Source organism: Sebastes umbrosus, chromosome 8, assembly GCF_015220745.1.
Source record: "Sebastes umbrosus isolate fSebUmb1 chromosome 8, fSebUmb1.pri, whole genome shotgun sequence".
Taxonomy (NCBI): Eukaryota; Metazoa; Chordata; class Actinopteri; order Perciformes; family Sebastidae; genus Sebastes; species Sebastes umbrosus.
The window spans coordinates 13,960,325-13,974,699 of record NC_051276.1 but is presented as its reverse complement, the minus strand read 5'-3'; the positions used below and the strand labels follow the sequence as shown (position 1 = coordinate 13,974,699).

The 14,375-nt window shown below is 41.2% G+C and overlaps 1 protein-coding gene across 1 annotated transcript in view; it reads right to left on the bottom strand.

Annotated features, from left to right (window-relative positions):
- bmpr1ba (bone morphogenetic protein receptor, type IBa) overlaps nt 1-14,375 on the bottom strand; it is a 109,856-nt gene that overhangs the window by 24,584 nt on the left and 70,897 nt on the right. Inside the window, exon 3 of the mRNA XM_037778073.1 lies at nt 5,052-5,465. Coding sequence (XP_037634001.1) covers nt 5,052-5,157 — 106 coding nt within the window. The 5' untranslated portion in view covers nt 5,158-5,465. The remainder of the gene's footprint in view (nt 1-5,051; nt 5,466-14,375) is intronic.

The following is a 14,375-nucleotide window of genomic DNA, read 5'->3' as shown; positions in this document are numbered from 1 at the left end:
AAATAAATTCCCCATGTTTTAAAAATGCAATCATAGATAGACTCTTAAAAAAAACACTTATTCTTTGTATTAAAAAACCTCTCTCTTCCTCACTCACTAACTCTCTCTCACACACACACATAACTTCCCCTGCTCCAGCTGTGTCTTAAGAAGTCAGGGCCAGACCGGTAATCTGACTGGGATAGAAGTTACTGGATCTGTATCCATTACAGGATGTAATACCCCTCAGTCCCAAACTCTCCTCACTTCCCCTTACCTTCCACCTTTAGAGGTCATTTCAAGACCACTTTTTTTTTCCTCAAACACACACAACATAAGAGCTGTGTCAAATATCGCATATCAGGGACTCATATTTATGTCATTGCTTTGTCACTGAACACTTATATCCTCGACTCCTGCCACCACATTAGCCTTTCGGGTCCCGCCTTGTTAACCTTCGCCCGTTCAGACGCTCCCAGGGGCAGAACGAAGTTTGTGGCCCCAGCTGTGTGGAAGAAAAGAGTTCGGACATCACACAAAATAAAAAAATCTAAGGTGTGAGTTTACTTCAGGACACCAACAATTTGTTTTCAAAAAACCAGCAGCAACACCTTAACCTCTGCGTTTCAGCTTTACAGCCAGCAGATCAGTGGTTCTAATGAGGTATCAGCTTCCAGCGAGGGAACTCAACACATCCTGTCAGGAAGCTTCGAGGCTCAGGAGCAGAAAGCACCACTAGCAGTTTGGTACAGTGAGTCAGCTCTCACGCCTTCTACTTCGCTTCTCTCAAAAATTGCTTTATTCCTTTGAAATGTTTGAGTCAGCTTTCCACAAGCATGATCGTTTTGTCAATGACTTCCTGAGAGCTAAGTACCCCTATGAATCCTCACCGTCTGCGACTCTGAATAGACTAAACTGAATGCTTTTGAGGTGATGAGACGCATCAATTTCACTGTGGGTGACAATAAATGCAAATAGAGCATGCAGTCCTTCTTGTCTATTACCTGTACAGCCTATTGATTTTCTAAAAAAAGGTCTCTTTTACACCATGGGTACACAGATTTGAGTAAATCTGTGCTTTTGTGAAGAAAACAACTCAGTAAAACCTGAAATCATCAAGCAGGTGTTCAGTGATACACACACACACAGAGAGAGAGAGAGAGAGAGAGAGAGAGAGAGAGAGAGAGAGAAGGATGCTGCACACACATTTTGCCAACAACTTTATGAAAACTAAAAACAGATCGCTGAACGAGCGGCACGGCACATTCTCAGTACTCGGAGAACACAGTGTCAAACAACAACACGTGTGGAGCGATTATTTTGGCTCAAAAGCAAGTGGGCGTTTCATTCTGTTTAAAACAAAACCTGAAATTCTGCAGAGAGCAACAGAGTCTCATTAGCGGGCAGTGACAAAAGCAAAGCAACTGGCAGAGCTTTGACTGTGAAAACTGATACAGCGGTGCTTATTTCCACCAAGGACAATGAAATGTAAGCTATCACGCTCACTCCTCACTTCCCAGAACTCACATTGAAGGCTGCAGCCTGGCGTAGGTGGAAGGTCAGAGAAGATGTGTGTGTGTGTGTGTGTGTGTGTGTGGGTGTGTGTGAGATTTATAAAGTGTGCATAAGTATGCACATTCCCTACGCTCTACATTCTCCTTGAAGAATAATGAACACATCGTCCTTTATTTGTTTGAGACGATGGCCTAGACATGCTGTATATGGCAAACTGAGACCTTCATGCAGACACAACACAGTAGCTGTCTAAAACTTGTAATGACTCCAGTTCACCTGTGGCTATAGGACCAGGAAACACTAGCTGACCAAGTCTAGAACATAGACTGTATATATAGATGAACGACTCTTCCTCCCACTTTACAGAAGTGAAGCCAAAATATCCCGGATGCGGGAGCTGCCGTCTTGAGATTTTGCCGTCATTTGGAGCCAGAATCTGCGCAGTAGTGATTGGGCGGTGGAGCCGTGGCTTCGAGGTCACCCACCCGAACCAATCACGAGCCACGCACGGCCGCAGCTTGTCAGCGAGAGAGACTCACATCTGCCAATCATGACGTCTCACCCCCTTTTCATAGCATCAAATAACAAATTAAAACCAAACTTATTCCAAAACTGAACACTTGAACATACATCAGCGTGATAAGAACTACCTAAAATGTCAGAAACCATCTTTTGGAAAAATGTATTTGACGAGTACATGTCCCATCCACTAACATGGAGGGGGCGGGCTTTATGACCTATACTGCAGCCAGCCACCAGGGAGCGATCAAGATGTTTTGGCTTCAATTTTGGGGAGCTGTCATGTCGTCCATCTTTATATACAGTCTATGGTCTACACTCCCATTCATTCTACCAAGCAGCCATGTGCTGTTTTAGAGCGGGAAGAAACATAGAGAATACAGCGAGGAAAAGGCAGGCCGAGAAAGAGAAAGTGAGGTACAGATAGTCTGGATAAATAATAACCTCCCTCTCTACCCGCTCCATCTTTTTTTTTCATACATGTTTTTCATAAAACAAATATTTGCCTGTTGAGACACGGTTGAATCTACTGCCAGGACAATCAATCATCTGTGTAAACCAATGAATGAGCATGTTGCTGGTCCAATCAATCAACTACGTGTCAACTAATGAATGAGGCGGTTGCTGTTCAACAGGCCGCACGGCGAAATACTGTTTGAATACAGTTTCAACTATTGAGAACTGCTTGAGTACATCTGATTCAGCTTTAACGACCAAGGAGCATTTAGGAGGAGAAATAAAATGACACACGCAAGTTGTTTGTTTTTCAAATTTACAATCTGTGTGTTCTGCTGAAGCCACAGAAGCTAAAAATAATGCACTATATGTTCATTTTTTTAAGTCACAATCTGAGAATTTTGAGGATGCTCTTATAAAGGTGTGTGCAAAACATAGCAATATTCTTACAGTTTGAAAATAATCTGGCTTTTTGATTTATTAACTCTTACAGACTGAGCAAAGACACTTAGAGCAGGTCGAGCAGTAATTTGGGAATAAGGGGTGAAAGCTGAAGAAATGCGCCTCAGATGAACAAATGAATGTGTCCGGTGATCATTCAACTCAGATCTGGTGGATATCAGGAGAAGAGAATTTGTTTTACTAGTCTAATAGGTGGTGCATTAATGTTACACTGGTATTTAAAGCGACTGAGACATTACATATCCCAACACCGAATCCAAAACTGCACTAATGGATATTCATTAAATGTCTTATTTGAAGCAGTTGCAGCGATAAAAAGTGTAAGAGATATTTAAAGCAAGTAAGACAAGTGGGGGGAAACAAATATACATTTTCTAATTTTATTTGAACTCAATATTACATTTAGATATTTAAATTCTCAATTTTAAAGACTTCCTGGGAGTATAACACAAAAAGAAAAAAGAAAAAAGACTTGGTAGAGGTCCAACTTTATGTCAGATTTCACATATGTCTTCTTTGGCAGCTGTTCTGCAGCTTCTTGAACAGAGCAGTCAGTGTGACTCTAAAACACTCAACACGCAATTTATATGTTTGTGTCCATGTGTAGTCATGTGTGCAGTGCAAATGCTTAACATGGCATTCAAAATGTCTGCTATTCCTTCCGAGGTTTTCGTTTTAAATGATAAAAACCATCTGCGAGCAAAGAGAGCAAATGAAAAGAAGAAGGCGACACAGCATGGGCTCCGTAGGAAAGCCGACTCAGCCTGTGACAATGACAGGAAAGATGGACGAGAAAGAGGGGGTGACGTGCAGCCAGAGGTCGCAGGATGACCTCAGCACATAGCGCACTGAGTATGAGGTATGAGCCTCTGCTGGCTTAACTTCAGGGCTCCCAGCTGAAACAATCTCCAATGACTTTAAATAGACCAACAATAAAGGGTGAAAAGAAAAATATGCACGGACTCTATCACTCATTAGAAACACCGTCCAAACCTGTATTCTGGACGACTTAACAGCACACACATGCTATCATTTAAATTCGATCAAAAATGACTTTTTTGAATCAAGATTATCTACAGAACTGCCGGTTAAACTGATATGCTTAAACAACAGAGGCAGAGTGTCCAACCTTAATGACACACATCACGGCACTAAACATAACAGACTATAAAATCTGACACGTTCTCTCTCCAACACCTCGCCAATCACACTCCAGATACCAAACATGGTCACAGACAAAGCGGCTGACGCGGCTGACGGTAACAATGTCGGTCCATGACAATATATCTTTCTGTCTGTTTGAAGGAAACAGCTAATGAACTCTGGTTGAAGATATGAAACTGAATGTCAGAGCAACTATAGAACTTCTAAATGAGTGTGAAATGGAAAGTGGTCAAATAATCAATAAGTAACCACAATTCAACTCGCAATAACTCAATTTATTTCTGCAGAAAAGCTTGTTGATTTGCCGCACCGATATGATGTGAAAATCTGAAAGCAACTGTTTGTGCTACAATAGTGTTTTTGAAAAGACTTCTTGTCTCAAACTCACTTTTATCAGTCTAATAAAAAGGTTAAACACAGAGCTTGCTCTACCAAAACCCTATAATTTTGACGATTGGAAAATAAAATGAAAAGGATTGTATCTCAGCTGGGACCTTTTTTTGAGCTGCTGGTCTTGATAAACACATACTGCTGTGATGCAGACATGTGATATTAAACATGAATGATTCCCTGAAGTAAAAACAACCACAAACGCGTCTCGTGTTCAGGATCATGTCTACATCAGTTGCTTCGTTTTGGAGCTGATTTCTAAAACTGACTGTCATCACGAGTTGCTGACAGACTACAGACACCGCAGAGCGTAGATTTAAGCTGCAACTTTTTAAAGTAACACACATGTATCCACAAAAGAAAGATTCAAGATGTGAAACAGAGTAGAGAGAACAAAAATACTAATAGTGTTTGCAGTAAGGGAGGAGAAGGACTCACAACTAAACAACAGAAGTTTTCAAAGTGTAAACATCTAACACATTTTTGATGAGTTGCATCAGAGAGGAAAGCAAAGTAAAAACAGACACAATGTTGAGGAGTAGAGAAAGTTTTTTGCAGTAACTCACCTTGTGCTTGTGCGTGAAGAGAGAACAGTCCAAGCAACAGCAGAGGACTCCGGCTCCAGAGGCAGAGAGAGAGACAGCGCTTCAGCCTTCCTCCCTGCACTGGCATGGTAAGAATCTGCAGCTCTGCTCCGCTCTACTCCTCTCTTCAATACAGTCCACACGGCGGGGTCCGCCACTCACACACTACCTCTCCCTCTGAGTGTGTGTATGTATGTACCAGAGAGAGAGAGAGAGAGAGAGAGAGAGGGAGAGAGAGAGAGAGGTGGGAGGGGGAGTACAGGGCATACAAGCTCCTGTATGTGTGTGTGCGTCCACCGCAACGTGAGAAAGTCCACACCACACAAAACACACCAGCGGCGGCGGCAGCAGTTGCAGTTGATTGTCCTCCAACCCGGTCTGACAGTAGCAGTCCAGCTGAGAGAGAGAGAGAGAGAGAGGGGCAAAAAAGGGAGTTTACTTCACTTGCCTAGTAGGGAGGGCTGACCTGCTCACACACACACACTCACACAGTGAGGGAGGACATGGGTGGAAAGAAAACGGGGGCAGGGAGCAGACAGGAGGAAGATGGGGTTTAGTAAAAAAGTAGGAGGAGGGTGAGGAGGATATTGAAAACAAGCAGCAGGATCTGTGGGATTCAGCACTTCTATCAACTCACAGATAACCGTTTCCACTTTTCACTTCCTGCATGAATTCTTTGAACGAGGTGAAAGTGAAGTAAATAGTTGATTCAAGCTATATAGACTCTAAAGATAGTGTCATAGCTGTAGTACATTTGAGATAATGGATTGAAAAAACAAAAAAAAAAAGCGCCAAAAAACAATGACAACCACATCACATCATCTATTTAAACAATTACAAAACCGTCAATCACCTTTCTTTACATTATTACACTGGGACCTGATTTGTGTATGCATAGCCTAACTGTGGATATTTGATCATTAAGCAAATGTATCAGGAGCTCTGATGATTGGCCGTTGGACAGTTTGGGGCCGCCCGTGAGCGTCTATCGATTTAGTTTTTGTGTCCCTCAACGTCAGCTCTAGTCTGCCCGTGTTGGAGGCTTTTCAGACAATTTAGCATGTTGAATCGGCGGCGGAGCTAGTCGGCGAGAAAGACGAGAGAACTCACTCTGATCGGCGGTTCAGCTTAAACTAATCGGTGCTCGAGAAGAGAAACGGAAGGTGAGGAAAGCAAGCCAACGAGTAAAGTCAAGAGGGCACACAGGAGGCTCTTCTCATTTTTCATCTTCATCCACCTGATCATTCCACTACACGGATATTTTCACAACGACATCTGGAATGAAGATAGGTGGTGAGTGAGAGTGGTGTGAAAATGGTCGGCAGACACTGCTTTGTTTCATGTAGGTATCATATTAAAGGCTTGTATATCCGCAGTCCTCAGTCTTTCGTTTTCCCTTTTTGAATGATGAATACAGACTACCGCCGCCTGCTGGTGTGGAGAGTTATTTCATCTCACGCAGGTGTGTTCTAATGCAACTTGTTGACCAGAACAAATGTAACGCGAGGCGACGAAAAGTCGCCTTCATCGCCCCTAGTTCTTTGATGACAGCTTGGTGTGTCTGGGCCTTTATCCAGAATAAAAGCCGCCACTGTGAACACTGTAAAAACTACCCTCTGCATGCCATCACCAGCAGCCCAAGTGGCAAAGTAATTACAAGCAAGGGTTTACTTCAAGAATGCTAAAACAGAGTGGATTTCAATTGTTTGTTTTGATAAATGAGAAGGCTAAATTTCTAGTGTGCGGGAGAGCGGGGTCGGTTGGGACACTTTTGTATCGACACCAATTAACCTTCTATTACTCAGAGACAGTAATGAAAATAATTGTATCCCTGAACAGATACAGGTGTCTGCTAATAATTTATCAAGTTTTTTAGAGCCCAACCCAAATTGAGAGGCACGGTTTTGTTAAATGTACAAGGAGTGCATTTTCCCAAAGTTCTGCCTCCTGGGACATTTGGGACACCTTTTTTCTGGGATAAAAAAAATATAATTTAAATTGAAAAATTGCAGTCTAGGAAAAGCTTTGTCTTGTTTTTGTCTGCTTTTTGTTGTTTTGTAACAAGGTAGGAACTATAAACAATACTGTCCCAACCGACCCCGCTCTCCCCTACTTAATATGTGCTTATGTCTTAGTCTGAGAGCAGATCGAAACAGGCCTATGCAAAAATAATGAACTATACCAAAGTTTGTCTCTCCACAGTCTGTGTTACCAGTCAAAAGCATTTTTCTTGATTATACGCTACCAGGTTTTGTATTAAGACATGAGTTAATGGTGTTTTGATTGAATACAACAAATTCATTTGATAATAGGACAGCTGGATTCCAGAAAACCTCTGACAAAACATCTCTTCACGCAGTGGTGTGCTGTTAACAAATCAGGTAGCTGGAAAAGACACTTTAAAGGAGCTGTTAAAGGTTGCATCACCCTCGCCTGGAGCTTTTATCCTAATAAATAAATGGGTTGAGACACTAATAGACCATTTCCTTTTCAGAGCTATCCTCTTGCCTGTAAGGCATTTACTGTAGATGAAGCTCTGTGTGTATATGTGTGTGCTGGGAACACTTTGCTTTTAGCAAAAAAGCATTACAGAACCTGAAGCAGCACTAAACGAGCAGCTATGTTTCCCCTCCCACTCCCCAAACACAAAATGCTGATTTCTAAGTTTTGAGGTTAAATATACGGGGCAAACAGTTTTTGTTTTCATGTTAATCTGGCTCGTTTGTATCCGCCGCCGTGCTTTGCACTTCTTTTCTTTCTCACACTCGTTCATGTTGTTCATTAGTGACAAACAATAGGCAGCCTGGCACCCTCGCTCCTCGATGAGAGGAAAAATCACTTCATAAATAAACAGTCCTGCCCCATTCTTCTTCTGTCTCCCCCCTCTCTGAAGCCCCTTTCCCACACAAACTTAACACAGTAACTGATGTCCCTGTCAGTTCTGTGTCACGTGGAAACGAGATCCAGACGCAGGTTGCGTCCGAAATTCCATACTAACATGCTATTTAGTAAACTAAGACAGTATGTGAAATATTTTAGTACGTCGGAAACCGTAGTATGAAACCAGTAGTATGAAACCAGTAGTATGCAAATTGCATACTATTTCCGGTGAAATATTACAGTATTCAACGCTGGACACTACAGCAGCATAAATATCCCACAATGCAATGTGGTAGTGACAACAACGTTCATAACGGACATCGACAGACAGCTCTGTAACATCAATAACACTTCAATTTAAGTGTAAGATTTCACTTTGCTAGGCGTAAATATTAATATATTTTAAATTAATTCAGACGTTGATTCTCACAAATCGCTGTTTTAGTCACATGAGGTTGGCAGGAGGTACCATGGTTACACGTCTCCAACCGGCAAGGAGGTTCTCAGAGAGTGACGACGTAAATTACTGCTCAGTGCATCCAAAAAGAGACATACTACTGTTTATTCACACAAAAATATGTTGAACGATGGTACACATATTGGGTATGTAGTGCATAGTATGCCAGTTCAGATGAAGCTGCAGTTGTCCTGGTCGTTTTTCAGCTAAGCAGCGAGTGATATTTAGCACATGGGAGGATTTGAAATTATATGCATGATGGTTTTAAGTAGCCACTAAGGCAACTCGATCTCTCGGGCGTCATGTTGACAGTGAAAATTAATTTTGAAATATCAACCGGGTTGCAGCAGCTTCTGGCAATTTAGCCCTAATTTACACACTCGTAACTTCAGAACTCTTTGATTCTGTGGTGCCCAGATTTTCCAACTTTCTCTTGCTGTGCTGCTACCTATGGTGAGAAGAAAAATCTAAAGTAACACCTAATGTAGCCAAAATGTTGTATAAGAATAGACTGGACAGCAAGATGCTCTGTTTAGGAGAACTAATGTACTGTTTGTATGTCCCTTTGAAGGATGAAAAAAATTAAATGACAGAATAAAACAAAAACACACACAGCTTTCTCATTTATCATTCCTGAATCTGCTAATTTTCTTTGTAACTCACAAGCCCAGCTGCCCTCCCCCTTCACCTCTGCCTCTCTGTCCTATTCCCACTCCCCTCCTCCAGTGAAACAGAATGTCATTTCAAGCATGTCTAACTGCGGGAAGCCTTTTAAAAACTGTGACAGCATTTGCCCCCAATCCCCACTAGCTGTGAAGCTGTGTGTGTGTGTGAGTGAGAGAGAGTGAGAGAGAGAGAGAGAGAAAGAGAGAAAGACAGAAAGAGAGAGAGAGAGAGTATTTGCTGGAGGACAGGATATCATATGCAGATTGAGGAATGACCCCTTTAAAAACACTTACTTTAAGGTATTGTAGTCTGGTGCCACACACACACACACACACACACAGACACACACACATGCTATTCTTAGTGTCACCCTCATGCTGGGCCTATGATGAATGGCTGAGACTGTCACAAGTGAAGGATGAGCAGTGAAACTGAAAAGAAAGAAGAGTAAAGAAAGGGCTGCTGACAGGAAAAACAAAAGGAAAGATCAGAGAAGGATGACGGTCGTCTGAGGCAGTTTGAAGGAAAGATTTCTGAAGGACTGAGATAATAAAGAAAGTATGGTGACCTTTTGGGGAGAAGTGAAGGAGTTCAGAGAGAGGAGGACAGAGTGATGGACAGTAGGGATCAAGGCCGGAAACATAAAAATGCAACACATTTCTAGTTAGGTCAAAAATAAAGTTGCTCAGACATTTGAATCTGAAGCAGAGAGTGCTGCTTTTTTTCTGACTTCTTCCATTTCTCATATGCTAATGGTATTCAAGCTTGCTTTACACATTCAGATGATGTGTCGCAGCCAGCACTGGGGGTCAATATGCTCTCTATTCAGCATTCACTCTCACATCATTTCTGACAGCCTGTCATAACACAACAACTTCACATGTCAGTAGCTTTCAGTGTCAAAGTCGAGTTTGCTTTCAGAATGCCGAATGTCGCTGAGGCTGTAGAAATGTGAAAACACATTCACGTTTTGATATCTGGAATTAGGATACAAATGGGACATCATGTTAATGAACTGTGTTAACTCCTCGAGAAATTTGAGTGAGTTTTGCGTTGTTGTTCCTATCTTAATAATTTAGCTTTCTTGCGAATTTGAAAGGGAAAAGTCTGGAGTGTCGCTCCATGCTGGACATCGGCGCCACAGAGGAGAGCAGCATCCTGCCGTATGTTGAAGAGCTACTTCTACAGTATATCAAGGTATAATTCCACCACTGCCAAGCCCGCTGGGAACAGACCTTTCATTTCCCAAATGCCTGATGATAAGTGTTTCTTCTCTCATCATCACTCAGACCACATCACTTTTCACAGAACTGGAAGCCAAAGCAATGGCTGTGCTGGGTAGGTTGCATGACTGATACAGCCGTAACTTTAACCGTTTTTTAGGTTCAGGCAGATTCCTTCGTCACGGTCCAGTGAAAAACATGTATTATTTTTTCAAATAAATTGAGGGATTGATTGTTCCTTTACTGGTTCAGAAAATGTTCATACTTCTTAAGCAAAATAAACCCTTCAAAAATCTAATGGGTCATCTGAAAATGTATTGTCAGTCAATATATAATGTATTGAGGGCAGTTTTTCTCAGTCAAAAACTCCACATATTTTACACATCAATGTCTGTTTATATAGGTGTTGGGGAGTACCACTGCATATGTGAACAAAAGTTGTATAAATCCCTTTGTGGCTCCAGAGGGAGCTGCACAAGTTCTGATAAATTGCCTCAAGTGACATCACTTGAGTTACTATGGGGATTGGGGATGGGGCTACTATGGGGATTAACATCATTACACATGAATACAATTGGACTACTATGATCCACATATTCTCAGCTTTACAGTGATACCCAATTTATGTATCTCCGAGACAGGGACTTTAGGGACTCCAGTATGCAGAAATATTAAAATACACCATTTTGGAATAGGTAAAAATAACACATCTGTACTGCATGTAAAAAAAAACATGTTTTTTGCCCAAAAATTACATGTGATTATCATAAAGTGGGCATGTCTGTAAAGAGGAGACTCGTGGCTACCCATAAAACCCATTTTCATTCATATATATTGAGGTCAGAGGTCAAGGGACCCCTTTGAAAATCGCCATGCCAGTTTTTCCTAGCCATTATTTAGCCTCTTTCGCGACTAATGGATTACTTAGGTTTTCTAGTTTCATATGATGGCAGTAGTTTCACTCTAGCTTTAAAACTGTGTCTGCTACAATCTCTGAAAAACAGAATAGCAGCCGTCAGATTTTTAAGAGGTTAATTAAATATCGATACATAGAATCAATTTGGAGAATCAATACAGTTTCACAAAACATAATATCAAAATACTAATGTGTATCGGTATTTTCTTGCATCCCTACACAGCAGCTCTTTCTGGTTACATGGACTCAGCATTACCAAAAATGTATAAATGGACTTGGCATACCTGTGCCTTCACATACAGAGATATTTGTTATTAAAATACATCATCTCTGCTTTGGCATTTCCATCTGCACCAGAGGATTTAAAGACCACCTTACCTTTTCCCGGTTCACTTTTAGAAGCATTTATCCCTTTATTTGATGTGTGAACTGACTAACAGGCAGGGGATTAAGTACATTTTAGAGAAACACCTCTGTGGCACAGCAGCCCATCTGCTAATCCCCAGCCATTCACTTCAGCATGTCTTTAAACTAACAAGCAGTTTAACATAATCTGCTTTAAGCCTGTCCATTCACTCCTATTCACTGGTGCATTTACATAGCAATCCTTTCTGCCTGAATGGTCCGTGGAGAGCGAGAGACACAATAAAAGAATGAGAGAACATGTGTGGGGTTGTAGATGTGGGTGAGTTGTAGTTCCTCTTCACATTACAGTCCATTTGTACTCTCTGCCTCAGGGAGACATAAGCAGTAGAGAAGTACTATTGTTTTAATTTGACCCAGAAGGAGCCACAGTTGAGCCAAAACAAACCTGGAATACACTTTGTGAAATAGACTACAAAAAAAATCAGTTTTGTCCTGCAAAAAAATGTAAATAGTGGAACGTTGTTTTGGGGGGAGCTTGAAGGAGTCGGTGTTCAAGATTTATTGATGGAGGCAAGTAGGGAGTGCGTGAAAAACTGGTTGGAGGAATGTGTGAGGGGTGGAGTGGAGAAGCAGGAGCGTGATGATGAAGGATGGAGTAAAAGGGCTGCCTACGAACACTGCTTAACATTTGAGTGCAAATCAACAACTTCAGCATATAATCCTGTGACTGAAGCCCACTGAAACCTCCAGCTACTCCTGTCACAAACACACCAACCACGACTCATCAGAGCAACCCCGAGAACTGACGAGAGAAATGAGGAAAACAAGGGATAACGCGTAGATTGAGGAGAGGCATGATGATGACGCGACGACAGAGAAGAAGTCGGTCAGGTTCACCTCTGACCTCAACACTGATTTGTTCTTGATTGACCTTTCACCTTTGGAGAAAATCCCTCCACACTACTGATAGACAATCACAGACAAGTCAGGATGAAAGTCAACCATGAAAACAGGAGTCAAAAGATGAATCCTAAACACGTGAAGGAAGGAAGAAACAGGAAATTATAAGAGGAAAACTCCCTTGTTCCTGTCAACTTAATACTTGGGGAAAAATGCTGTGTCATTCTTGATGAAGAAAAAAATAAAGATATTTCAGGTCTTTTACTCTTCGTTCTTTCATCATCTATGGTTTACAAACATACACATTTATACATTAGGGCTGTCAAAGTAAACACAAATTTCTTTAATGCATTAACGCAATTGATCTTCCGGAGGTTGTACCGGGCTCAGTTTTAAAGCTAGAGTGAAGATAGTGGCATCATATGAAACTAGAAAACCTAAGGAATCCATTGGTACCATGTCATGCTAGCTTGTAGAAGGAACTTGTGCTAAATTTTGGTGAGGAAAAACTGTCATGGCCATTTTTAAAAGGGATCCCTTAACTTCTGACCTCAAGATTTGTGAATGAAAATGGGTTCTATGGGTACCCACGAGTCTCCCCTTTACAGACATGCCCACTTTATGATATCCCATGCAAGTTTGTTGCCTGTTGAGTTTGAAATGTTATGATTTGAGCCTAATTTGTATGCTAAATGCAGTACCTGTGAGGGTTTCTGGACAATATTTTCATAGTCATTGTTTTGTGTTGTTAATTTATTTCCAATAATCAATATATGTATACATACATTTACATGAAGCATGCATATTTGTCCACTCCCATGTTGATAAGAGTATTGCACACTTGACAGATCTCCCTTAAAGATACATTTTGAACAGAAAAAAATGTGATTAATTTGCGATTAATCACGATTAATCATGAATAATCATGCGATTAATCAAGATTAAATATTTTAATCAATTGACAGCCCTAATACACATGCATACATATGCAATCACATATAAACATGCATCACCTTCATAAAGAAGGGTTATAAACACATCTCTTTGGGATGCGTTACAGAGAAAACCTACTTTGCCAATGAAACATGAGCTATCCATTTGAAGTTACTGCACACACACAGACACACACAGGGGTAGGTGTCAAGCCTTTTAAACTTAATGAAAGCCTAATGATAGACTGGGAATGGCTTTTACAGCTTGTTATTGTCATTGTGAAACCACTCACTGTATCACTTTACAACCCCCATAAAATCATTGACGGGGATAGGTGTGGTTAGGGCGAGGAACTACAAAACTGAGAATGAGGATCAGAAATCCACCTCTGTAATCATGATATCATAAATATTTCAATTATTCTTAATTGCTTTACAGTATATCTGAAATGAAAGACTGGGTTTTCCCTTAAGCCATCTGGCAATACAAGGTTTTCTATAGGATTTCAATGGGATTCATATCCTGTTACTTTGCTCTAAAGACAGAGACGGTAACGTGTAACCACATATTAAAGGCTCAAATTTACTTTGAGTGTTTGTAGTGTCATAAATGAATTATGAGGCGGCGTATATCAAATCAAATGCAGCCAGGTCAAGAGATTTGTGTCTGAATGATGGGAAATACTTTGAGAGAAAGTGACTACACACAGGCACGTTGTTTTTGAGTCTGGAAGGAGCCAAATCAATCTGGCCCCCTGTGAAGAACAGAGGTTACGGCCGTTAAAGCAGTAACTGAATGGCCAAAAGGCAGGAATGTTAAAAATGTCCTGCTAAGGTAACAGAATAGTACGCAAAAGACAGAGGATTCGTGTGGCAGCTACTTCCTGAGTGGGAGCTGAAAGAGAGAACAACATGTCCCACCCACTCTGTGGGATCTTAGTCTGCCTACTTTTCTGATTCATAAAT